The sequence below is a fragment of the Malus domestica genome, chromosome 10 (genome assembly GCF_042453785.1).
Source record: "Malus domestica chromosome 10, GDT2T_hap1".
NCBI lineage: Eukaryota > Viridiplantae > Streptophyta > Magnoliopsida > Rosales > Rosaceae > Malus > Malus domestica.
The window spans coordinates 4,584,593-4,610,137 of record NC_091670.1 but is presented as its reverse complement, the minus strand read 5'-3'; the positions used below and the strand labels follow the sequence as shown (position 1 = coordinate 4,610,137).

General features: G+C 37.8%; 2 protein-coding genes and 1 long non-coding RNA gene across 7 annotated transcripts; 1 reads left to right on the top strand and 2 right to left on the bottom strand.

Annotated features, from left to right (window-relative positions):
* Nucleotides 1-1,115: 1,115 nt before the first annotated feature.
* LOC103444727 (uncharacterized) lies at nt 1,116-10,646 on the top strand. Of its 2 annotated transcripts, none has more exons than XM_008383679.4 (10): nt 1,116-1,264; nt 1,356-1,417; nt 1,879-1,998; nt 2,126-2,225; nt 2,443-2,523; nt 8,735-8,784; nt 8,879-9,029; nt 9,116-9,172; nt 9,904-10,025; nt 10,126-10,646. In XM_008383679.4, exons 1-10 carry the CDS (start codon nt 1,172-1,174, stop codon nt 10,334-10,336), a joined length of 1,047 nt encoding a protein of 348 aa, XP_008381901.2. In that variant the 5' UTR covers nt 1,116-1,171; the 3' UTR covers nt 10,337-10,646. The 2 variants fall into 2 exon arrangements, with proteins under 2 accessions (XP_008381901.2, XP_028965215.1); XM_029109382.2 differs by having other exon boundaries at nt 1,126-1,264; nt 1,356-1,434.
* On the bottom strand, nt 5,597-5,993 carry LOC103444726 (uncharacterized). Its single transcript, XR_011572407.1, has 2 exons — nt 5,791-5,993; nt 5,597-5,693 (listed from the first exon to the last, which is right to left on the bottom strand). It is a non-coding gene; the product is annotated as an uncharacterized lncRNA (long non-coding RNA).
* Nucleotides 10,647-13,461: 2,815 nt separating the features above from the next.
* Nucleotides 13,462-17,888, bottom strand: LOC103444728 (probable choline kinase 1). Of its 4 annotated transcripts, none has more exons than XM_029109384.2 (9): nt 17,397-17,888; nt 16,910-16,974; nt 16,587-16,823; nt 15,579-15,700; nt 15,304-15,499; nt 14,486-14,603; nt 14,282-14,329; nt 13,873-13,973; nt 13,462-13,758 (listed from the first exon to the last, which is right to left on the bottom strand). In XM_029109384.2, the coding sequence occupies exons 3-9, from the start codon at nt 16,800-16,802 to the stop codon at nt 13,648-13,650; spliced, it is 912 nt and encodes a 303-aa protein (XP_028965217.1). In that variant the 5' UTR covers nt 16,803-16,823; nt 16,910-16,974; nt 17,397-17,888; the 3' UTR covers nt 13,462-13,647. The 4 variants fall into 4 exon arrangements, with proteins under 4 accessions (XP_028965217.1, XP_008381903.2, XP_008381902.2 ...); XM_008383681.4 differs by having other exon boundaries at nt 16,884-16,974; nt 17,397-17,821; XM_008383680.4 differs by having other exon boundaries at nt 16,587-16,974; nt 17,397-17,815.
* Nucleotides 17,889-25,545: the final 7,657 nt, after the last annotated feature.

Below are 25,545 nucleotides of genomic sequence, written 5' to 3'. Positions count from 1 at the left end.
TTGAGTTATTATTCGTTTAATAAACGAGTTTGTATTCAAATTTGAAATTCCTTACTAATTTAATAACCGATTCGTATTCGGATTAAACGTTTAATGGTACTACTGACTCATCTAAAGGGTCACTTGAGCAACAAAGAGCACTTATTCAGGGAGGCAGATTGTCTACCCTCCTGTTTGGGTGCCCTTCTTATCCTCTTCTATTTTGTGCGGTCACGGTTAAGCCACGTCAATATTATATATATATATATATATATATATTTTTTTTATAGAGATGATAAGACAAAAAAACAATAAGAATATAAAATGTTGACGTGACTTAACCATGGCTGTACAAATAGGAGGAGATGGGAAAGACACCCAAACAAGAGGGCAGACAATCTGCCTCCCTTATTCAATTGAATGTGTTGGCTGAATTTATATTGGGTGTGTGGATATGATATGCATGTGTGACGCAGTGGGATGTGTGAGCCACTCCTCTCATTGTGAATTGATTTTGGGCAAGAACCTCAACTTTCATATTCGCTGGTTGACCTACATATGAAACCCAACTGTATGATTATTATACGTACTTCATGAGATTCAATTAGATTGTCCATAAAAAAATTTATCATACATGACGGAGCATGTAAAGATGTGAAAAATCATTTCACCTCCAAGTGTTAAGAAACCTTTGCAAGGACTTTTATGTTAGGTCATTCACTCATTGTAGCTTTGGGGTTAAACTTTAACTTCCTTCAAAATTGACCCGTTTGATACCTTAACACCACCTAATTAGTTTTTCTAGTACATCGTCGCATTGACACATGTTATTACTAATTCACATTTTGTTAAGTCTACTTTGTAATGTATTTCATTTATCTTTTAAGTATTCGCTCAAATATCATATCTACCAAACAATACCTAAATTCGAAACCATATGACCGTTGAATTAAGTGAAAGTCATTTTAGTGTTCCATTGTGGAACGTGTTTATTAATTTTCTTCACTGCAAATGAATATTTTCAATGCAAATGAATGTCTTATTGGAACCGTGTTCGTCAATTAAATGATAATCTTTTTTGCCGCTACGTGGCACAAGGACAAACCATTAACTGTGACTTTAATTAGTAGGCGGCTATACCCGCATTGGCAGCATCTCTTGACCGAATGAAAAAAAAAAAGGATAAAAAGGCATGGATGGGTTGGAGAGGGAGACTCCAACGACTGTAAGTCTTAGACTTGAACTTCAGTTATCCATTGGAGCTCTTGCAATGTTTCTTCTCAAGGTACTCCCTCCGTCCCTCCGTCCCTCCCTTGATCTCTTGTTCTTTCTCTGGACTTCATAAGCCTATAATTGTATTTATCTGTATTTTACAGGCATGGAGACAAACAGCTTTTGGAGTTTATGGGTACCTGAATTTCACCAAGTCTGGTTTCATGTAATCTTCCAATCCCTGTAATTTTCAACTGGGATCATAAATCATAATGTTGCAAGTAAATGCTGTGTTTATGTATTCAGAAAGATATACTCTTGAACTGATAGGAAGCAAAGCATATGACTTTTCCCATGGTGGATGCTTAATTTCTTTCATCTCTTCTTTTCATGATATAAATTGGGGTTTTGGAAATTTGTTGATGAACTTAATCATCCCAACAATGGCTTTTTTAAGTCCATAAATTTGTATTTCTTTTATTTTCTAGAAATCTTAAGGAACCGGATCGACAATGTGAGGTTCAAATACTCTGTGTATCTGTATGCTAGAACGATGCGTTTGTTAAATCCGTTATCTGTCTTATTCTTCCTTCCAAAATGTTGCCGTTGAGTTCACAAGAATAAAGTTTATGGAAGAAGTCTTGTTGCGCTTTTTTACTTGTTTTAATTGATGTAAAATCATTGCAGAGAACATTCAAAGACATTCAAGTCCGAGGATACGCAAGCTCGGATAGAAGGGAAAAATTGCATTGTAACAGGAGCTAATTCAGGCATTGGTTATGCAACTGCCGAGGGACTTGCATCACGGTGCTTTTCTTGCTTTATTTGTGGGCTAGTTGTTATTTGAGACTTAACTTCGGTTGCTAGAAACATAGTTGCTATTGTTTATTTATTTTTTTAATGTATTTTTGTTTATTGTCTTATGATTTTCCAGTGGCGCAACTGTCTATATGGTTTGTCGGAATAAGGAGAGGGGTGAAACTGCACAGTCTAAAATCCAAACTGACACAGGAAACCAAAATGTTCATTTGGAGGTATATGGCATCCTTTTTTTAATTTAATTTTATTGTTTTACTTATTTACATGGGTTCTTTTCACGTATTTTAGTGGTCAATGACCCAATGTTATATCCCAGGCGGTTATTGTTATACGTTATCAAATTATATACTAGTTCACTAAGTAATGATCTTTGTGATCTTTATGAATGTCTTGTTTTGATTGTAAATGTTTTAATATGGTTTTAATTTGCAGGTCTGTGATCTATCATCTGTTAGTGATATCAAGTCATTTGCGTCCAAGTTTTCCACAAAGAACGTGCCAGTTCACGTATTGGTAAATATCCATTCTGAAATTCTAGGAACCTAATATTGCAGTTAAATGTGCTGGGATCTTGTTAATTTTAAACCAGTATATATAGTATATATAATATATATTGTTGATGCACAAAACCGGAGGGGTCTTGGAACAACGTAAATCCGACCGTGAATCTGCAAGAAAGTAAAGAACACAAGATGTATCGTGGTTCACCCCAAGGTTTGGGCTACGTCCACAGATGTTGATATTGTTTCACTCTGAATGGTGAATATACAAGAAGGCTAGAGGCAGTGTGCTCTCTAACCTATTTTCTGTGTTTGCCCTCTGAGATGTTTTCTCTCTTCCGATAGCCTAAACCTTGACCTCTCTAATGAGGAGAGTGAGGAGTCCTTTTATAGAATAAGGGCTCCTCACTTATTACATATTTGCCAATTCATTTATTACATAATTACATTTGAGTCCCCCGAGTATTTATACGAGATCTAAATACGGAGGCCCTAAGTATGGTATAAACAGTAGTCCACCAAGTCTTCAGTTAAGAAAGTCTTTTGGCTGGAGACTTGAAATTCAGTCCATGTGTGGGCCGAAGTAACTAGATGTCGACTAGAACTGAATACTTGATATGAGGTGGTGATCAATGTGAAATGATGCTCAACTAGAACTATCACATGTTGCGAGGCTGCTCGGCTTGTGGCTTATGTTGCCTTGGTTGGCTCGGCTTGTGATGTTGAAGGTGAGGGAGTCCCTTTTATAGAATAAGGGCTCGCTCCTCAATACATAAATGATGGCCTAGAGTTGATGCTTGCGGCGAGACGGTTGCTCAGCTGCCGGCGATGCTCTCTAATGAAGGTGAGGGAGTCCCTTTTATAGAATAAGGGCTCGCTCCTCAATACATGAATGATGGGTTAAGAGTGATACTCGCGGCGAGTCGGTTGCTCAGTAGGCGGCGATGCTCTCTAATGATGGTGAGGGGGTCCCTTTTATAGAATAAGGGCTCGCTCCTCAATACCTAAGTGATGGGTGCTCTCTAATGAAAGTGAGGGAGTCCCTTTTATAGAATAAGGGATCGCTCCTCAATACATAAGTGATGGGCTAAGTCCCCCAAGTATTTTTCATGAAGCCCAGTTGCGGAAGCCAAATATATGGTACATAGTGTAGTCCCCCAAGTCTTCAGTCAATAGAGGTTGTTGGCTGGAGACTTCAAATTCAATCCATGTATGGGCCGAAGTGGCGGTTGTTCGGAGGCGGTCTTTGTATACCATGCACTGAAGCTTTGTAGGTGAAGCTTTGAAAGTGAAGTTTTGAAACTGGAGCTTTTGTAAATGAAGCTTTGAAGCTGGAGCTTTTGTAAATGAAGCTTTGAAGCTGAAGCTTTGTAAATGAAGCTTTCGAAGCTGATTGACATGAGTTATGCTCATGAATGTTTATGTTGATTGACATGAGTGATGCTCATGGATGTTGACATGAGTGATGATTATGAATGTTGACATGAGTGATGCTCATGAATGTTTATGCATGATTGACATGAGTGATGCTTATGAATGTTGACATGAGTGATGCTCATAAATGTTGACATGAGTGATGTTCATGAATGTTTATGTATGATTGGCATGAGTGATGCTCATGAATGTTTATGCATGATTGACATGAGTGATGCTCATGTATAATTTTGGAGTACTGGACGTACTTTTGATCACCTGGTTGGTCATAATAGCGGCAGATTGCCGAATAATTTTGGAGTACTGGACGTACTTTTGATCACCTAGTTGGTGATAATAGCGGCAGACTGCCGAATAATTTTTGAGTACTGGACGTACTTTTGATCACCTGGTTGGTGATAATAGAGGGTGAACTTTAAGTGGAGGGATAGAGGTTGGAGTTTGAATTGCTTTCGGTGCACCTGGCACCATCATTACTTCCTCTTTTCTTTTTTATTCCACTCTTCCTCTTTTCCTTTTTTTTTTATTTATTTATTTTCTTTCTTGCTTTTTTTTTATTTTTATTTATTTTTTGTAATTGCTTTCGGTGCACCTGGCACCATCATTACTTCCTCTTTTCTTTTTTATTCCACTATATTTCCTGCAACTTTCAGAGCGTCAAGGTTGGCAGAGCCCATCTGTACAATTGAAGGGAATTTGAGCTTTTGCTTTTGCTTTTACTTTCTCTTTTCCACCGCACCTCTCTCTGTCTCTCCACCTCCAGACATATCACCTGCAGACTTGCTTTTGCTTTTTCTTTTTTCTGAACATGCATAAGCATCACTCATGTCAACATTTGGCGCTATCTGTGAGAATCGACACGAAAAGCTATGTCGGTTCTCTCTCAATTTTTCATACCTCCACCGTGGACCACGATACATCTTGTGTTCTTTACTTTCTTGCAGATTCACGGTCGGATTTACGTTGTTCCAAGACCCTTCGGTTTTGTGCATCAACATTTGGCGCTGTCTGTGAATCGACACGAAAAACTATGTTGGTTCTCTCTCAATTTTTCATACCTCCACCGTGAATCTGCAGAAACCCAACACCCACACACAGAGACACCCATTCAATCTATAGAGAGAAAGAGAAACTCAGGTGCATCTCTGTTGAATCAGCTGACCAATAGTCTCCAATTCCACAAGCAAATCACAGAGAGACAACACAACCAATTGGGCATTGACCTCCAACTGATCTCAGCCATCCATCAGATCTGAGACTCTGATCCCTTCCAAACAACTCAACATCTAGTTCTCCAGATTGCCCATTTATCGGTTTCTGTTACTCTCATTTTTGGGTTGTTTATGGACACTGGATAGCTTAAAGTTGGGTCGGAGGCAAAAAAGATGAGGGAAGGAGCGAGGTTTCAGCTAGGGACAATGGGAGCGTTGACCTTCTCTGTGGTCTCGTCGGTTTCCATTGTCATTTGCAACAAGGCCTTTATTAGTTCTTTGGGTTTCACTTTTGATCGAGCTCTCTCTATCGATCACGACAACAACGCAGGGAGTTTACATCAACAGAAGATCCAACGGTTTTGAGTGAGCAGAGAAAAACAGAGAGAAAGCGCTCGTTGAAGAACGATGGTGACGTCATCTTAGAAGAAAACGCTCCACTCGCTCGGCCGAACAGGGGACGTTGAAGCCTGGCGGTGAATTTGGTCTCCGACAACACCGCAACTAGAAGGCCATTCGTCAGACCTCTTCGTCGACGCTGAAAAACGACAGGAAGAACATCAGTATCCCGGAATCCATTAAAATCAAACGTATGGCAGTTTTTTCTGCCTTAAATCACTTCATTTGTGCTCTACCTGACCGTGCTTTTCGGGGCACCGAAACGCCAATCATCTCGTCGATGACCTTCAACGCCGTGAGCGGTCTGAAATGCTTGTTGCTATTAAGATTATGAATCGGCAAGAAACTCTTCCGGTGATTTATCATAGAAGATGACAGAGATGCCGTTGACGACTGGTGGTTCGGCGGAAGCATCCGAATCGAAGACCCACCGCCGCCGACTCCACTTTCACCTCCGTCTTCGTCTTTGTCCTCATCTTTGTCGTTCACACTCTCCTCCGAACTATCATCGTGGCTGTCTTCTCTATTGCTTCTGTGCATTAACCTTTCGCCTCTCCGCCTCTTGCTTCGGTGTTGATTACATGAAAGCTGAAAGAGATATTCTCACTAAGTTGTCGCTGTTAAGAAAAAAGAAAAAGCAAAAGCAAGTCTGCAGGTGATATGTCTGGAGGTGGAGAGACAGAGAGAGGTGCGGTGGAAAAGAGAAAGTAAAAGCAAAAGCAAAAGCTCAAATTCCCTTCAATTGTGCAGATGGGCTCTGCCAACCTTGACGCTTTGAAAGTTGCAGGAAATAGAGTGGAATCAAAAAGAAAAGAGGAAGTAATGATGGTGCCAGGTGCGACGAAAGCAATTACAAAAAAAAAAAAAAAAAAAAAAAAAAGAGCAAGAAAGAAAATAAATAAATAAAAAAAAAAAAAAAAAAGGAAAAGAGGAAGAGTGGAATCAAAAAGAAAAGAGGAAGTAATGATGGTGCCAGGTGCACCGAAAGCAATTCAAACTCTAACCTCCATCCCTCCACTTAAAGTTCACCCTCTATTATCACCAACCAGGTGATCAAAAGTACATCTAGTACTCAAAAATTATTCGGCAGGCTGCCGCTATTATCACCAACCAGGTGATCAAAAGTACGTCCAGTACTCCAAATTATTCGGCAGCCTGCCGCTATTATCATCAATCAGGTGATCAAAAGTACGTTCAGTACTCCAAAATTATACATGAGCATCACTCATGTCAATCATGTATAAACATTTATGAGCATCACTCATGTCAATCATACATATACATTCATGAACATCACTCATGTCAACATTCATGAGCATCACTCATGTCAATCAACATAAACATTCATGAGCATCACTCATGTCAATCAGCTTCGAAAGCTTCATTAACAGAGCTCCAGCTTCAAAGCTTCATTTACAAAAGCTCCAGCTTCAAAACTTCACTTTCAAAGCTTCACCTACAAAGCTTCAGTGCATGGTATACAAAGACCGCCTCCGAACAACCGCCACTTCGGCCCATACATGGATTGAATTTGAAGTCTTCAGCCAACAGCCTCTATTGACTGAAGACTTGGGGGACTACATTATGTACCATATATTAGGGCTTCCGCAACTGGGCCTCATGAAAAATATTTGGGGGACTTAGCCCATTATTTATGTATTGAGGAGCGAACTCTTATTCTATAAAAAGGGTTCCTCACTTTCATTAGAGAGCATCCATCACTTATGTATTGAAGAGCGAGCCCTTATTTTATAAAAGGGACTCCCTCACCATCATTAGAGAGCATCATCACCTGCTGAGCAACCGTCTCGCCACGAGCATCACTCTTAGCCCATCACTTATGTATTGAGGAGCGAGCCCTTATTCTATAAAAGGGACTCCCTCACTTTCATTAGAGAGCACCCATCACTTATGCATTGAAGAACGAGCCCTTATTTTATAAAAGGGACTCCCTCACCATCATTAGAGAGCATCGCCGCCTGCTGAGCAACCGCCTCGCCACGAGCATCACTCTTAGCCCATCACTTATGTATTGAGGAGCGAGCCCTTATTCTATAAAAGGGACTCCCTCACCATCATTAGAGAGCATCGTCGTCAGCTGAGCAACCGCCTCGCCGCGAGCATCACTCTTAGCCCATCACTTATGTATTGAGGAGCGAGCCCTTATTCTATAAAAGGGACTCCCTCACCATCATTAGAGAGCATTGCCGCCTGCTGAGCAACCGCTTCGCCGCGAGCATCACTCCTAACCCATCACTTATGTATTGAGGAGCGAACCCTTATTCTATAAAAGGGGCTCCCTCACCATCATTAAAGAGCATCGCCGCCTGCTGAGCAACCGCCTCGCTGCGAGCATCAACTCTAGCCCATCGTTTATGTATTGACGAGCGAGCCCTTACTCTATAAAAGGGACTCCCTCACCTTCAACGCCACAAGCCGAGCCAACCAAGGCAACATAAGCCACAAACCGAGCAGCCTCGCAACATATGCTACTTCTAGTTGAGCATCATTTCACAGTGAACACCGCCTCATATCGAGTATCAGTTCTAGACGACATCTAGTTACTTCGGCCCACACATGGACTGAATTTCAAGTCTCCAGCCAAAAGACTCTCTTGACTGAAGACTTGGGGGACTATTGTTAGTACCATATTATATTGGGCCTCGTTACTTGGGCTTCCAGACATTGAGCCCATGATCTATGTAAAAGGGGAAGAGCCCTTAGTCTATAAAAGGGACTCCTCACCCTCACAATCCGGGGGCTTCACATCCCCAAACAGAGGCTTTCACATTCAGAGCAAAGGTCTCTCAAACTCTCTCTTTCTCTGGGGGACTCCCCCTCACACTTGTAATCCATACATACAGTTACAGAGAAATACAATCAACATCAGTGTGGACGTAGCCCAAACATTGGGGTGAACCACGATTCATCTTGTGTTCTTTACTTTCTTGCAGATTCACGGTCGGATTTAAGTTGTTCCAAGACCCTCCGGTTTTGTGCATCAACATATATATATATATATATATATAAATATATTATTTTGTTATCCTCTGTTGAAGTTCTTGTCTGATTTCTGGCATTGTGAATTAATTTAAAACGAATCAAATTTGTATGCAATTTGGTGGCTTTCTTGTCATGTCGCTGTCTGTTTGATTTTGAGAAATCTCCTGCTGCCCTTAGGTGAACAATGCTGGTTTGCTTGAGCATAATAGAGTTACCACATCAGAGGGGTGTGTTCTCGATTACCTCTATACACAGTTTTGTTTAGATATTCTATCCTTTTTCTCTATATAAAATTTTAAGTCTTTTTCTTTCAAATGCCAGGTTTGAGTTGAACTTTGCTGTGAATGTATTAGGCACCTATGCCATGACGGAATTGATGTTGCCATTGCTGGAGAAAGCTACACCTGATGCCCGGGTTATTACTGTTTCCTCTGGTGGAATGTACACTACACCATTGACCAAGGATTTACAGGTAATTGCTTCTATGAAATTCTGTTCGTAACGTTACACTCGATTTGTCCAATGCTCATCAAGTTCCAAAATATATGTCTAATGCAGTTTAGTGATGGGAACTTTAATGGCGTGGAACAATATGGTCGAAACAAGAGAGTTCAGGTTTGATCCCTTTAAGAGATAATATATTTGCATTATTTTAGTGATTTTTTATCCTCTTTATGATATGTTTCAGAAGATGCCAAAAAGGATGATCTGAATACTGTGATTCGATTATTTCTACTGAATTTAAGCGGAGGAAAACTAATGCATTCAACTGAGCAAGTTCTTAAAACTTCTATTTGCACAAAAATTTCTGATACATATGCCACATAACATGAATCAGAATGCAGTGTACTCTGAACCTTAGCCTTGAGTTCTCTTCCAACATATTAGACGGAGTTATTATAACAAATGGTAGTTCTTGGTTTTGGTAGCAATGATTTCGTTTGAATTTGGTAGTTACGTCTTAAATTGAGGAAATTTACTGACATTCCTTCTGGTTTCTCCTAAGAAGTTTCAGTGCTAGTAATTTGGTAGATTCACAGTTGACACTATCATGGAATGTTGTTAACACTAAGAAATACCAGATGATAGTATTGATTATGTTTGTATATAATCTACAATTACGAAGTACTTTTACTCAGAAAATGATAAAAGTAAGGGAAAGGAAACAACTGCCTTTCTTTTTTTTATCCCCGGGATATGATATTTGGGCTTAGGGGTACACTACTAGGTTCCCAGATAAGTATAAGTGCTTAATTAACAGAAGTTTATGTGTGGATGTGAGCTGTTGGTCAGTTCGAGTAAGAACTTTTTCAGCTATTTCTGGAGCTAACATTGTTCTTATTCAGGTGGCGTTAACAGAGAAATGGGCTGATATAAACAAAAACAAGGGGATTGGATTCTACTCAATGCACCCAGGTTGGGCTGAGACACCGGGGGTTGCCAAGAGTTTGCCAAGTTTCTCTAAAGCGTACGAAATCTTTAACATTTTCCATCTCTTATTTGTATCTGCGATCTATTTTCTTCTGCTTTATATCTAATCTTCCATTTTTCTTCTAAATTTGTTTTAGGCTATCGGGAAAGCTTAGAACGAACGAGCAAGGTGCAGACACCGTAATTTGGTTGGCTTTACAGCCTAAAGAAAAACTTGTATCGGGAGCATTTTATTTCGATAGAGCAGAAGCACCTAAACACCTTTTGTTTGCAGCAACAAGCCGGTCTCATACTGAAATCGACTCCATTTATGACACTCTAAGTAGCTTATCTAGGACCTCCGCATAAGGTTAATTCGAAAAACACATACTGTGAAGTCTTGCTGCAAACTTTCATTGGGTAAATTTATTAACCAGGGGATGGAAAGGATCAGACTTTGCCTTTCATATGGGGCTTTATACAGGCAATAAAATACGTTTTAGTGTCCCTTTAGTGCCCCGTTATTGTTTGTTTAGTGAAAAACTGTATTTTTATTGAAGATTTGTAAAAGGTTGTATTTATGTATATTTCTGATTTTTGTTTATGTAGAACTGCAGAATTTATTTTCTGAATTCTGATTAAATATACTGAATATATGATTGTAGTCCTTGAAATTCAATTTTCTCTCAATAAAATTCAACATAATTTTTTTTTTTCTGACTAAATATATTGGTGGCGTGTTTATGAACTTGTAATCGGAATTAAAATACTGAATTGGATTCTGACCTTCGTTTACTAAACTTGAGTGAATAAAAAGAAAGGTGGGACCCACACAAAATATGGATTTCAAATTTTCATTTTGAATGAATTTGACTCCTTAATTGGAGGTGGTAATTCAATTTCGAAGATATAGAAGAATCAGAATTAATTGTTCTTATCCGTTATGCCCTTAGATATTTACTATAATTTCACTTTTGCCGGCCACCACCATCCACTGCTAGCAAAAGGACCTGTGTTGTGTTTCTTGAATTTCATGTTTCTTTAATAATCATAGGGTTAGCCAATATAAATCTACAGGTTCGTACTCCGGGGTTTGAACTTTGTTTGATGTTGATCTGGGCTCTACGGAAGCATAGAAATGATGTACTATGGAACGGCTCTTTGTTACCACCGCACGAGATTGTGCTTAGAACCGAGGGTTGGATGCAGGAATATCACAAATGGCACAAGCCAGCAGCAAAGCGGTCTATTCGAAAGGTTCAGAAGTGGCGGAAACCTGAGGAGGGTTGGATCAAGTGTAACTTTGACGGGGCCTGGAGTCAAAGCGGGCTCCGGGGAGGTTTTGGGGTTGTGATTCGTAACCACTTGGGGGAGTTTATTACCGCTGTTGTTGGCTAAGAGTCAATGTCCGGCGGAGGTGAAGGTTAACTTTGAAGGAGATGCTAGTTTTGTGTTGGCCGCCATGAAGGGGCAAGGGGATGACTGCTTAGCTTTTGGTCCCATAAGACCATCTCCAACCCTTGGGCTAAAAGCCAAATTTTTTAGCCCGAAAAATTTAGCTTTTAGCCCAGAAACATCTTTTCTGCTCCAACCCTTCTACCCTAAAATTTTAGCTCGGAATTATTAAAGAATGAAATTAGCCTAAATTTTTTTCTTAAATCAATTTAAAAAAAAAATATATGTAGATTATTGTAAATTAATTTTATGAACATTTTAATCTAAAAAAATTTAAATTCCGATAAACATTTCGCATTTAGCCCAGGGGGAAAGCTGGAGGTATTTGGCCCAGAAATAGCATTTGGCATTTAGCCTAAAATTTTAGCATGGGTTGAAGAGTGTTTGGGGGGTAATTTGGCTTTTAGCCCAGGATTGGAGATGGTCTAATAAATTATTTGAGGTGTTTCCTTGTGGGTTGGGCGACTTTGTCGATCAGTCATATATCCAGCGGGAAGGTAACTTGGCAGCGCATCGACTTGCTTGTATAGGGATTAGTAGTGCTCATGAAGTATTGTGATTCGAGGAGCTTCCAGATTTGATCCAAGATATTCCCATTGGGGAGGGATTGTAATTTCCATTTCTATTGTTCATTTGAGGATAGGTCTATTGATGTGCGGGATGCTCTTTTCCTTCAATCGGGTTGAAATTCCCGGCAAGATTTTTATTGAGGCTCATTATGCACACTATTCTTAGTTTGTACGTATTCTAAGTTGTTTAATGAATATCGTAACTTTGCTTCAAAATAATAATAATAATAATAATCATAGGGATTAAGAAAACAACAAATAATTAATGCTTATAGGGTAATTACTATTAAGGTTTTATTATGTTCCAAATAATATTACTAACGACATTAATTTGAAGTTATCCAATTATTTGGCATATAAATATGTTATTTAGAATAAGAGTATTTTAGTAATCATATTTATTTCTATTCTGATTCAGGTGAATTATTAAACAACTTATATGGACTCAATTTTATTCTTAAGTAAACAATTTTAATAAGAATATAATTCTGACTCCTTATTTCAACTTCTCCTGAATTAAATTTTTCTTATTTTAATTATGGATACGTAATTTGTTTAATTTCTTGTGGGGTTTTGTATCTCAATAATTGTACAGAGCATTAGTCACCCCATGCTAATAAAGACTTTTTAGTGCTATCACACCAAACCTTCCCCACCCTGAGTTGAGTTCCCATCAAAAGGCGACAAGTAATAAGTATCAACGCTTGAAAAGACATCCAAAAAAGTTAAAGCAACCAAATGTAATTATGTAATCTTCAAAGCAATAATAGATTAGATCTAAAAGGCCTTTCAGAGTAGTTTGAGTGAGCATAATAACTGTATATAGGAATCGGTAACTTGAGTTTAATATGCATAACACTACTGCTACACTAATGTTAGTTCAATATGTTGATACCACGTTCATGAGTACATATGAGTTCTATATATTAGTATCACAGTCAAATTTATAGCTCATGAGTGATTCCTATATGAGTTCAATATATTAGTATCACATTCTTTCTTTTTTTTGGCCTACTATGAAAGACTAGTTCTACTTTAAACTACACTAAAAAGAGAGAATTTGAACTCGTAGCGTATTATGTTGAGCTTTGAGGGCCGGAGTAGTGTAGCCACGCACCAAATTTCGAACCCGACGTTTTGCAATGTTTCAATTATTAACATGTACATCAAAGAAAGGAAAACAATCAGACTGAACAGTGCATGACAACAACACTGCAGAAAAACAAGCAAGTACGAAACCACTACTTTCCGAAGATGGCTAAGTTTTAGTGAATGCCATCTTCATAAGAACATATGTTTAGTTAGTTTCCACTCAGTTCGAAAAGGGTTGAGAATCGACGACAGAATGAGTTGGCATAGAACACCCCGTTACCATACACAATACAGCTCATAAGGGCACTCAAACAACTCTTAGTCAACAAGTACTTGTACAAGAACTTAACAAACGAAGAAGAAACTGTCAGTCGTCAATGCCATTTACAACTACATTTCGTATTTATTTCTCACACACCTTTTCTTTTCTGTTTTTGGTACAAAACTCTCACACGTCTTTATTTGTATAACTATTTCACATTTACGACAATATTTATGAAGTAACATCACAAGCACAAAGGAGATGGTCTTCAGCATACTATAAAATCCTTGTTGGTTGTGTAATTACAGGGAGTCACCTGAAGAACCCAACAATGCCGGCTTTCTCAACCAGTACTGCTGAAACCTCTGCCTCGCATACTCCGTGTAGTCAAAATCAATTTTGTTCACATGACCCTGGAAACCAGCAGAACATGTAAATATGTTATAAACACAAAGAGGCAGTCAACTCACACAAACACGCACAAGCTATTGCGAATAACAGTGTAAGGAAAAGTACAAATGATTTACCGAAATTATTCCCCATAAGCCCCAAAAGAGATGGTTGGCCAAAGTGTACTTCTCTGCTATTTCAACTAGCTGCTCCACCTCAGCATCACTGGGTTCGCAACCTGTAAGGAATATTGGAGACGAAGCGTGTTGAGGATCACCAACGCTTTCAAATTAAACATGAGCAAACTTTGCTCAATTATTTTTCGGTCAATAATGCTAAACGTCAAACATGAATAATCTGAGCACTAACATGCATACAAACCAATAACCATGCCCAGATCTTGCAGAAATCTTCCTTACACAAACCTTGAAAACCAACGAGCATTGTTCGTTTAAACAGTTAAATGTAGGAACAACCAATATCCGTTTACCCAGATACATGCATATCACAAAATCAACAGAGGGATCAGAAAATGAATATGCTAACCTGCAGAGCTCAGATATGCACGGACAAATCTCTGGCGCTCCTCCAGACCTGATTCAACAGAATCGAGAAAACCAAAATATTTAATTTTGTAATGAATTAAAAATACCAAATAATTATTTCCATGTTTTCAACTTGATTGAATTCTCAAGGTTAAAGCAGGAGAAAATGCAATGAAGGACAAATCACAAACAGATTAACAGTTACCTGGATAATTCCTGTAGTCCAAAACGTGAGGTGTCTCAGAGTGGTAGTTTGCTACCATTTCACAGAAATGATTTGCAAGGTCATAAGCGACAGGATTGTAACTGGCATATTCATAATCCTGGAAACATAACAAAATCATATCATTAATCATAATATATCATCGCAACACAGGTTTATAACATTGCTTTACATACATTTTTTAGCAAGAACATAACAGGGAATCCAACTACTGATAACTTGATCATGCTCGGTGAATATAATATGAATGTGATGCTAGACAATTCGCATTAAGTTTTACATGCAAGCAAGGAATGCCAAGAAAGTTTATTCTCAGAGATTGCTTCATGAGTTACATTCAGAATAACTACTACTTAGAACTCTCTGTCATTTACTTAGTCAGCATCCCAAATCCATGTACCCCTGATTCCTCAAACAGGCTAAAGCTAGTAAGAACGCATTTTCTTGATTACATCGACAACATGATTCAAATCGAAAAATGATGGATTTATTGTTAAAATAGACTCGGACTATGTTTTCTACTACTCAACAAGTTGACACCATTAACTAAGAAAATGTTTTCTACTACTCAAGAAGTTGACACCGTTAAGTTAGTAAGAAAAACTAATCTACTGTCCATGTCAAAACGATTAAATTCAGGTTGTAGAAACTGAAGTGTTCGACTTCAGTAACAATCCTAGGTCACAAGTGGAATCGCGTGGAAGGAAAGAAAAGTAGTAAAGAAAGTGCAATATTTTTAAAACCAGCGAGACAGTTAATGACAATGAAACGGTTTCGTTGAAACCAAGTAAAGAACTCACAATTAAAGTGATTAATCTGGTCTCTTCATCCATCATTATGTTACCGTACTGCAGGTCATTGTGACAGAACCCAATTTCTTGATAGTCCTGTGACAGTTCTTTCTCTAACATACTAATTTCCTCTTCCAAAGTATCCAAGCCGAATTCCTGTATGTCTTTGATCGAACACAAGTTTTTTGCCTCATTGAGCCAGTTCCTGGGGAAAATACGTAAACTGCATAAAAATTCACGAATACTCAAAAGGGAAGCTTTAGCTTTTCAAAATATAAAATTACCTCATTCTATCCCAAAGGACTACATTTCTCGGACCAGTCATATCCAAATTGTGGAACTCTCTCAGCTTAGCTGCTATAATAGCAGATATTTCGGGATCACGGAGGTCAGCAGCTGATAGCGTCTGAGAATTGAAAAACACAATAGCTTATGGATATGATAAAAAATCTTCTGCAACAGGTTATATGAAGAGATTACACTGAACCTCAAACATGCCTTTGTACAATTTTGGTATGATAGAGGATCAAATCCCGAAGCAAATCAGTCCGTCCTTTTTGATGTTAGATCATTTAAGTCCAATTTAAATTAGATGATACATAAGTTGTCCAGCTGAAACAATCGTAATTGCAAGGTAGAACCGGAGAAAATCTATTACATCTTTATCACCTATCTTGATCCTAAAGATTGATTGCCTCACATGTTCTTTTAATTTTTTTCGCTTAACTATAAGATTCTGCAAATAGGCTGTTCAATTTTATCCAAATAGTTCGGTAAATATAACACTCAAAACTTATGCCTACGTGTCAGGGTTTCAATAGTCTATGATTTCTGGTGTAACGAGTTTAGGCTTTTCCAGTCGTATCACAATCTTATCAAAAACTGACTAATCGAAAATGACATGAAGTGATTAACGGCTTCTTCCCTTCACAACAATATAAGACATCAGATACCCTTATCATACACAAAAAGCTAAAGTAAGCTAAAGTACCACTTTAAAAGATTGATCAAGATTACAGTGACATACGGCCAGACCCTGTATGCTCTTTGCACTAGTCAATTCAGTCCTAAAGTGCAGATTGGACCTTATTCTTCTTTTTATTGTTTACAACCACAATATAAAGTCATCATGCCACTAACTTTGAAACATTAAACTAAGGAAAAGTAGTGACAATTATAGAGGATTTAGTGAAAGTATTCCAAAGACATCATTAGTTAAAGACTTGGTTAAAGTAACTCGTACTTAAAAAAAAAGAGAAGATAATATGAACTGGTAAACATAGCAAACATACTCTAGCATGAATGAACTCCTCAACCCGTCCCTCTGCAAATCGCCCAAGAAGACGCGGCCCCTGGCCGTGCTTGGACATGCACTCGAACGTCTGAATTTCATTCTCCCGATTAAAAAACACTTCAACTCCCTCACCGTAAACCCGAACCAGAACTTTCCGGAAAAGGTCACCATTGTTCCTCGTAGGCCAACTTATTTGATAGACCTCATTAGTCATTGCCCCTTTCAATGGGGTGACCTGCAAGGCATTCAAATCATCCACTACATCCCCCCATTCAGAAGCTACAGATAAAAGTACCTTCTTTAATTCCTCTGGAAGACAACCTTTAACTAGACCGAGTGTCTTGATGGCCATTTTTTATCAATTATCAATTCAAACAGAGGTTCACCTGCATATCAAAGTGTTCCATTAGCTTCTCTCTAATCGAATTCTGGCACCCTAATCCTATTTTGTTCCTGAAATCTAATCAAGGTGCTTAATTGGGTTCAAACAACAGCTTAATTGCTATAATCTAATCATATCGAGATCTCGACGATTTCAGAAGATTAGTCATCACAGCTGATGGAATTAAAAAACTGCTCAGCAAGAAACAAAGAAACATACCCACATGAAACGAACAGTAAAATTCAAGGAGAAAAAAAGCTCAAATCTTTGATAGAAATATCTAACTGAAATGCCCTATTAACTTCAGCACTTGGAAGATAACACAACCCAAAATGATTAAAAGAACAAAAAACATATGAAATATACAGAACCCAAATGAAAGATAAACAAAAAAGCATTAAGAGATTGAGAAACAGAAGAAGTCACCTAAGGAAGAAGAGTTCAAGAAAGATGCAGGTTAATTTGATATGCCAAACTGCAGATCCTTTTTATATCAATGTGTAAACAATCACTAAAAAGTCAAAACGTAAATACATAAAATACTTGAAATAATGAACAGAGTCTCCCTTGGCCCAAAAGAGGGGAATCAAATCAATAAAAGAACAAAACCCAGAATCCTTTTAAGCCTATTATATATGAGGGTGGGATTGTGGGATCAGAGAAAATAATATTTTTTTAGAAAAAAAGTCCAAAAACTGACTTTTCTCTTCGTTTCTGTGGCAAAAGCAAAAGCAGAGTACCAAAATACAAAGGGTTTTTCGGGTCTGTAATATTGACTGAATCTTGCTACAGATTCTGAGCCGGAATTAATACCCAACTCGGATTGACCAGATTCTAAATTCTGAATACGCGTAGACGGTGAATGCTTTTGTTTGTTTTTATCTTTTTCTTTGTGTGTTGGTTCCGTTCTTCTTGTTTACTGGGTCAAAGGAGTGAATGTCAAAGAAAACGAAGTCACAGACTTTTGATTTATGCACGTACGAATTATTACGCACGGAACAACGAGGAAATGTGGTGCCTGCGGGGCCCAGTTATGGAAAATAGCTCGCCAAATGAGGACTTCTCTTTCGCTAGAGACTAGAACCTCGTTTGGCAGCTCGGACTGTACTGACTATTTCAGTCGGATAGGATAAATAGCCACCGGATAGTACTGACTAAATTAGTCGGGCGTTTGGTGCAGTATCGGACTAACGATCGTATTATTTATACTGTGTTTGGTACTATACCGAATAAGAAGAATTCAAAGTATTATTACTCTTCAGTCTTCCCCAGATCTCTCCGCCGCACTGTCCCCTAGCAGCCTCAGTCTCTATCTCCTTACAATTGTTGGCCTAAAGAGGCATTGAAATGCATCGTCAAGCAGATCTTCCCCCTCTGTACATTTGAAACTAATCCAAAAAATACCCCGAAACTAAGGAAATTAAATCACAATCAGAAAACAAAAAAAGGGGAAACATGCAAAATCGTAAAACCCAGATGAAATCTTTTCGAATTTTCGAATCCTATCATCGATTCCAAGTCAAGGTTCTAAAACCCAAATGAAATCTTTCTGAATTTGTGAGGTGGTGGTGCGATTGGTCTCTCTGTGGGCGTCTGAATTAAACAAAAAAAATGGCAACGGGGAGAACAGAGTTGGGGAGATCAGCGTCGGCTGAGGAGGACGGAGCCAATGAGAGGAGACCGGGAGAACAAAGCTGGCCAGGGGAGACGGCAAGAACATAGCCAGCCAAAGGAGACGGGGAGAATGTAGTCGGTGAGAGAATGAGACGGCGATGGAAGCGAGAGAGAAAGCCCAGTTCGCGCGAGAGAGAAAGGACCCGACTAAATTATACACTCCTTTTGGACGGGTTTATTAAGAGGGCATACACCGTATAAAATAAGAGCATCGGATTAAATTAGTCCGGTCCAATTTAATACGAGAGCGCGTCAAACACCCGACTCCGTATTAATAATCCTATCCGATGCTATATACGACGTACCAAACGAGGCCGAGTTTCTGTTTTTTATCCTCCTCTTCTTTCCGCTGAAAAGGGCATCCATGTAATTTAGTAGATTTTGATTTCGAATATTTTCATATCTTAGAAAGAGAATAGAATTGAATATTGACTTTAGTATGCACACTTTTTTTTTTCTTTTGACGGATTTGAAAATTTTAATAAGATTTTATCCAAGGCCTATCTAAAACACTGTATTATTTCCGTATGAAACGTGAATAACGTACGTCTTTAATTATATATAGACTTAATTATATATAGAGTACATTTATCATATTTTTGATAGGATCAGAACTACAAGCACATGTGAATTCTATCTTTATTCATGAGACAATACAAATGTAATATAAAAAATATAATAAAGTAGTCATTTCTTATATATATATATCTTATTCCATACTATATTATATGACAGATATTTAAGAGCCGTTTGGCATCCCACTAGTATTTTCTTTTCATTTTTAAAAATATTTTCTAAACCAACTTCTTTAAGAACAGTTTCTTATAAGACCCAAAAACTTGTTTTGTATGAAATTTAAAATTATTTAAATCTTAGCTAACTTTCCTACTCTTTTGGTGTAGATTTATCATTTGTTCAAAAAAAATCTTAACAACTAAAGAAATAAGAGACGGAGAGAAAGGACCGAAAGAAAGGGAGAGAGAAGAGAACAGAGAGATATGAGAGAGAAAGCTGAGGCCTGAGGAAAGGATCAGAAAAGAGTGAGGAGGGAGAAAATTCAGAACATATAGAACTAGAGAGGAGAGCCTAGGAAAGGATCGGAACAAAGAGGACAAAAAAGAAGAGAAGAGGGAGAGAGAAAAATAAGAAGAGATAGGACGCGAGAGGGACGAGTTAAAAATAGGAAGAGATTAGATAGAAATAGACGAGGAGGGAGATTAGTTTAAAACTGACTTTTGTGTTTTTAAAAAATAAGTTAATTTTTTAAGTTGGTTTTGATTTCACTTTTTAAAATAGTCTTACTAAACAAGAATATTGACTTAAGATCCAAAAATTATTTTTGAGTTAAAAAATTGGGATGAATCAAAATCCTAAGTTTTTTAACAATGATGTGTTATCAATCAAATTTATATTTTAATTCAAGTTAAAATTTAATTTATCATTGTGATTAAAATTATTACAGTGTAAAATTGTCTAATCATATAATGAGTCACATCACTGTGCACGTCCTAGTGTATATGGACATTAGTCCTAGTGTATATAGACATTCTTTTAAAGTGAGACTCTTTATGGATTAATTTACATGCTAACATTATAAAATATTATGCCGAAAACATAATTTGACAAAGAGTTTATGAAGAGTCCTAATTTTGAGTAGGGATGACAATTCTAACTGTTAAACCCGATAACTATGGATAAGCGTCCGAATGGATTGGTATTGGGTATGAAAATTCAGGTATATTTTGGATATGAGGAAAAACTGTGAATCATATTCGGTTATGATTTTGGATATGGTTATAGAGATCCCCAATCCGTATCCGTCCTTGAATCCGAACCGAATTATATATAATATAATTGTGTTATAGATATATATATATATATATATATATATATATATATATATATTATTCACTAAATCTATTACCCTAAGAATAAAAAAGTTGCATTGTGTGAGTTGCATTTTGTGGACAATTTAGAAAGTTTTGATATGAATCAAAATCTATGAGAATCCAGACCAATAATACTTATGGGAGATATCAAAGATCAGCCCACATTATCAAAGTTTAGCCTTAATTTTTATGCTCCACAAGATCCATTCATTAAATTATTTTATACGTCAAATATTTAATGATGAAATTAATATTTACTAAATTATCAAGCGTCAATTGAACGAATATATTTTTTGAATTGACAAAGATAGGTATAACTGTTAACTGATGGAGAATCCGTCACCGGTGAGTATGGTTATATATAATACCCGATGGTTAATTGGCAGTTATGGATATGGTTAATTTTCGTCCCCAAAACGAACCGTTGCCATCCCTAATTTTGAGATAGTCTCCTTAGCATTTCTCATACAACATTATATTTTAAGGGCCAAAATCTATTAAACAAGTTTAAATTTCTCTGGTGCAAGTGCAATAAGGTAATCATAGTGAGCAGTCATTGGTGGATACTACCAAGGCATACTGTTACATTATATGAAATTAATGCAGAACTTTCTCCGTAGTTATTACATGTATCATAAATGACACACCTCGACCAGAATCAAGGTGTGCTGACCATCATGTGAAGGTGACGTAACCGTAAGTGCACGTGATACAAGGAAATTGTGAATAAATTAAAACCGAAATTAGAACTTAATTAAACTAATTCAGTGAGTGCGCAGTAATGGTTACAACCCATAACTACAAATATTCAGAGCATAGATAAAGAAGTCGAACGAGAGAAGTACTCATTACACAACTAGAGATAAGTTCCTACGTTAAGATGAGGATATGTCAAAATCACCAGCTATTCCTCGTACGCCACATAGATAAATCAGCTAATTATGACCTGAAGGGGCGAAAAACAGAAGGGTGAATGAGCACAAAAATAAAGGTTTATAAAATCCATTTACTTTTCAATCATACTAACCCCTCGCTGTAAAACAAGCATAGTTTCTAGAAAATCATACTACGTAAAAGTATGAAAATCAAATGCATGCCAAATGAAATTCTAGAAGTATGCCACAACAGATATTCTCAACAACAATATAGATATGATAATGTGTTGTAATCTATACTAACATGTCAGTCGGAGTTACCTAATATGACCTGTACGATTGCACCAATCGCTCATCCGTCTATGCTAACACATCGAGTCAAAACTGCCTAATGCAGTCTGTACAACAAGCTAGGTGTAATAATAACGCTCTAATGTTACGATCACGTGAAGCTTGCACTAAGCGCAGTCACCATCTAGCCGGAACCACCTATTGTGGTATGTACAACAAGCTAACACCTACTTGAATCCAAAGTGAGAGTGCGGTGCTGGGGGGTGAACATACACGTGAAAGCTAGCCTGGCCTTGGGTTGAGCACTCACTTGGGGTGTAGCAATGATGAGCAGACTATAGATATGCATGCCAATAAGTCTCAATTAGTCAATCAATCACACAGCCTTACCTGAACTTACCTGCGCGTCTCATGATCACCTTAGCATTTCAATACATATATCACAATAATATGCAGGTAAAATGCATATAAGTATGCCAGGATGATAATTAAATTTCTACTTTAGTAAATCATTTGTAAAAATATAAGTATCATGGCATAACATGCATAATTCATTTAAAATGATTATGGAAACTATAGTGTATATATGTAAATGTACGAAAACAAAATGCCTACTCACTGGTAAGTCGTAGGATTGTAACCTCCTAACCTTGCGTGCCCACGTATGTCCTTGGGGTAAGTCTCCCCTATATGTGGAATTACTAAATAAATTAGGTTAATAACACATATACAGAAACTTAAATAAAACCCCCATAGTTTGTTCAAACCTAGGGTTTAAATATACGAAAATAATCTACTCGACGCCATGGACCTACACAAATTTTCAGAAATATTTTTGGACATCGAACGTGCCCTCACATGTTTGCTAAGGCACGGCCAGACGCGCCACCATGCGTGGCCAGAACCCTGATGTCCGTCAGGAATATTCCGTTAACTTTAACTAACGGAACATTATGTCAGTTTAGGGAGTTGCGTGGATGCTTCCACGACCTTCAAAACTTGGTAACTCGACCGCAATCACGTTGACACAAAAACCACCGAGTCGGAGCTTCCGAGTCAATGGGTCAAAAAACTTATCAAATTGAAAAACGGTTGGCATGGTTGTGATCGTGAGGTCGAGAGGATCACGATGGTGGTATTTTCAAGGTCAATCTGTGAAGATTGGTAAAGGTCCTTGTTCTTGTAGAGAGAAGACAGCTTGGTGAGGAAGAGAGAGAAGGGGGAGAAAAAGAGTGACTTTTCCGATTGGTAGAGAGAGAGGGAGGAAAGCTGATTGGGTGAGAGATGTGTGGGATAAAGTTGATTGGTGACAAGGTGTAAGGCACGAATCTGGGTTTTAAAGAAGTAAAATGATAGGCTTTTACAGATTTCCCATAGTAAAAGCAAATCAGAAATCTATCCAAAATAGTGTTTTTAATACTGATAAAATTAACGTACGCTCGTAACAACAAGTACAAATTAATTACGATAGCGAGAATAATAATTTAAGAGCGAATAAATACATCCACGTCACTTGCCAACAAGGGCATAAAAGGTAATTTACATATTCGGGGAGAAATTACATAAGAAATTAGAGATGGGTCGTCACAATAAAAATATAATTTTTTAATTGTAATTAGTTTCAAATTTCTACCTAAATAAGGATTTATATCACTCTACGTATATTGTAATATTTTACTCACATCAATACAGAAAGTTTAAATTACATTGATATAATCATGCAATAATTACAAAAATAATTTCAGATTAATTTCATGTAATATAACATATACTTATATATCTATAATATCCACCATAATGATATGGTATGGACTACCATATCCCTTTTCACGTGATTGCAAATGCAGTGCAACCGGGTTGAACAACCCCTTTTTTTATTTTTTTATTTATCATTATTAACGGGATGAGAAAGTGTCAAAACTATTACAATAACATAGAAGATGGAGAGTTTTGAACCGAATACACATTCAACACTTTATTCATTAAAATATTAGACCACATGCAATGGGTTGAGGACTTAGATAGGAGTGATCTCGCGTCACATGTATGATCTTCTCATCCCATTCATTAGTTTTGAGAAATTTAACTTTGTATGACACATCAAATCTCTCTTCGATCTTGGATTTGGATTTGGAACCTGTAAAACATGTTATTTGTATTAACCCGATTATTATTAATTGCTCGACGTCAATAAAAGCACCCTTAATTATATCAATTTTATTTACTCAAAATTAAGCGTATTACAACCTGTAAAACGTGAGTCAATGTTAGGGGAAAAAAAGGAATGCAAATATTGTAAATACTAGGAGTCCTTTATTAGGTAGGATATTGTTTATGTCCTTTATTATTTTCCTTATGGAATACGGATTGTATGTGTATATATTTCAAAAAAGTAATACCATGAGAATTACCCCGTAAAATTCTATTGGGCATCAGAACAAGGATGTCGTAACCCTAGAAAACTGTATATTCCGCTGCTTCTTTCGGTTGACTGGTTCTTGCGTTGTTTGTTGTAGAAATTGGTCAGGCCATGTACCCTGTGATTTCAGCACGCTGTCTTGCTGCTGCCTTGTGGTTCTTGATTGCAGCGCAGTATTTTGATGCTGCCGTGAGTCTTTATTGCATAACTGTGCATGCTGTGTTTTTCCCCTTCTTCACTGTAGGTTGAGATGGAAAATATAAGGGATGACTCAACCTTGAAGTTGGAAGGTGGTTCCTGCACACCAACCAACAATCCGGTACTGAGTCCCGTTGTTATTCAGAACAATGCGTCTGTCGTACTGAACACCATGAAGTTGAATGGATCAAATTATTCTATTTGGTCCAAGGTATTGGAGATGCACATTGCTGGACGTGGTAGAAAGGGCTTTGTGACAAGGAGTACCAAAGAATCTGCTGAGGATAGTGCTGAGTATGAGATGTGGGAGACAGGGAATACAATAGTAAAAGGGTGGTTGATCAATTCCATGGAACCTGCTATCATGAGATTTTTTTATTCACCTGTGTACTGCTAAAGAAGTTTGGGAAGAGGTGGCTCAAACATATTATGATGGTTCAGATATTTCTCAAATTTATGAATTGAAGGTTAAGTCGTTCAGGCTTCGTCAAGAGGGCCGACTGGTTGGTGTGTATTACGCTGACCTCAAGTCCATTTGGCAGGAGCTAGATCAATGAAGACCAATCAAAATGGAATGTGATATCGATCTCAAGACAATTCGAGAAGAAATTCAAAATAATCGTGCGTATGCTTTTTTGGCGGTTTTGGATGCCATCTTTGATAAAGTACGTAGTGATATTCTACGTACTTAACCCTTACCATCTGTTGAGGAGGTGTTTTCTGTTGTTAGGCGTGAAGCACAACGACATACCACTATGATGGGTGAGAGTAACAACTAAGGGGGGCTGCCATCCATGGCCATAATCTCTCGGCCACCTGCAACTTTTCGTCCTAACAATTCTTCTAATCAATCTTTCAATTCTCGTCCATTTACCCGAGAAAATAAAGATGATTTGAAGTGTACTTTATGTGGTCAAACCCGTCATACTGAAGATACACGTTTCGCCAAGCATGGGGTGCCTGATTGGTTCCCAGAATTTAAGAAAAAATTGCGTGCCAATGAACGTGGAGCAGTAGGATCTGGTGGAGGTCGTGCCTCCCTTCAGCGGCCACACTAACAGCCCAGGAGGCCGAGCCTAGCTCTAGTGATTTTAGTCAAACTTTGTTGACTCGCACTCAGGGTGACTAGTATTCCAACACAGGTATTATGGGGCGTGGTCTTTTAGCATATGAAACTAAGCAACATACAGGTGGATTCTGGACTCTAGTGTAACAGATCATATGACCTA

What these genes read in the sequence shown, in the direction of transcription:
- LOC103444727 (XM_008383679.4), top strand. Translation starts at nt 1,172, where the DNA reads ATGGATGGGTTGGAGAGGGAGACTCCAACGACTGTAAGTCTTAGACTT. An exon ending in GCCGAGGGACTTGCATCACG is followed by an intron (nt 1,999 to 2,125) that starts GTGCTTTTCTTG and finishes ATGATTTTCCAG; the next exon opens with TGGCGCAACTGTCTATATGG. An exon ending in CATTGACCAAGGATTTACAG is followed by an intron (nt 9,030 to 9,115) that starts GTAATTGCTTCT and finishes TGTCTAATGCAG; the next exon opens with TTTAGTGATGGGAACTTTAA.
- LOC103444728 (XM_008383680.4), bottom strand. Translation starts at nt 16,940, where the DNA reads ATGGCCATCAAGACACTCGGTCTAGTTAAAGGTTGTCTTCCAGAGGAA. An exon ending in GTCCTTTGGGATAGAATGAG is followed by an intron (nt 15,500 to 15,578) that starts GTAATTTTATAT and finishes TATTTTCCCCAG; the next exon opens with GAACTGGCTCAATGAGGCAA. An exon ending in CCAGATTAATCACTTTAATT is followed by an intron (nt 14,604 to 15,303) that starts GTGAGTTCTTTA and finishes TTATGTTTCCAG; the next exon opens with GATTATGAATATGCCAGTTA.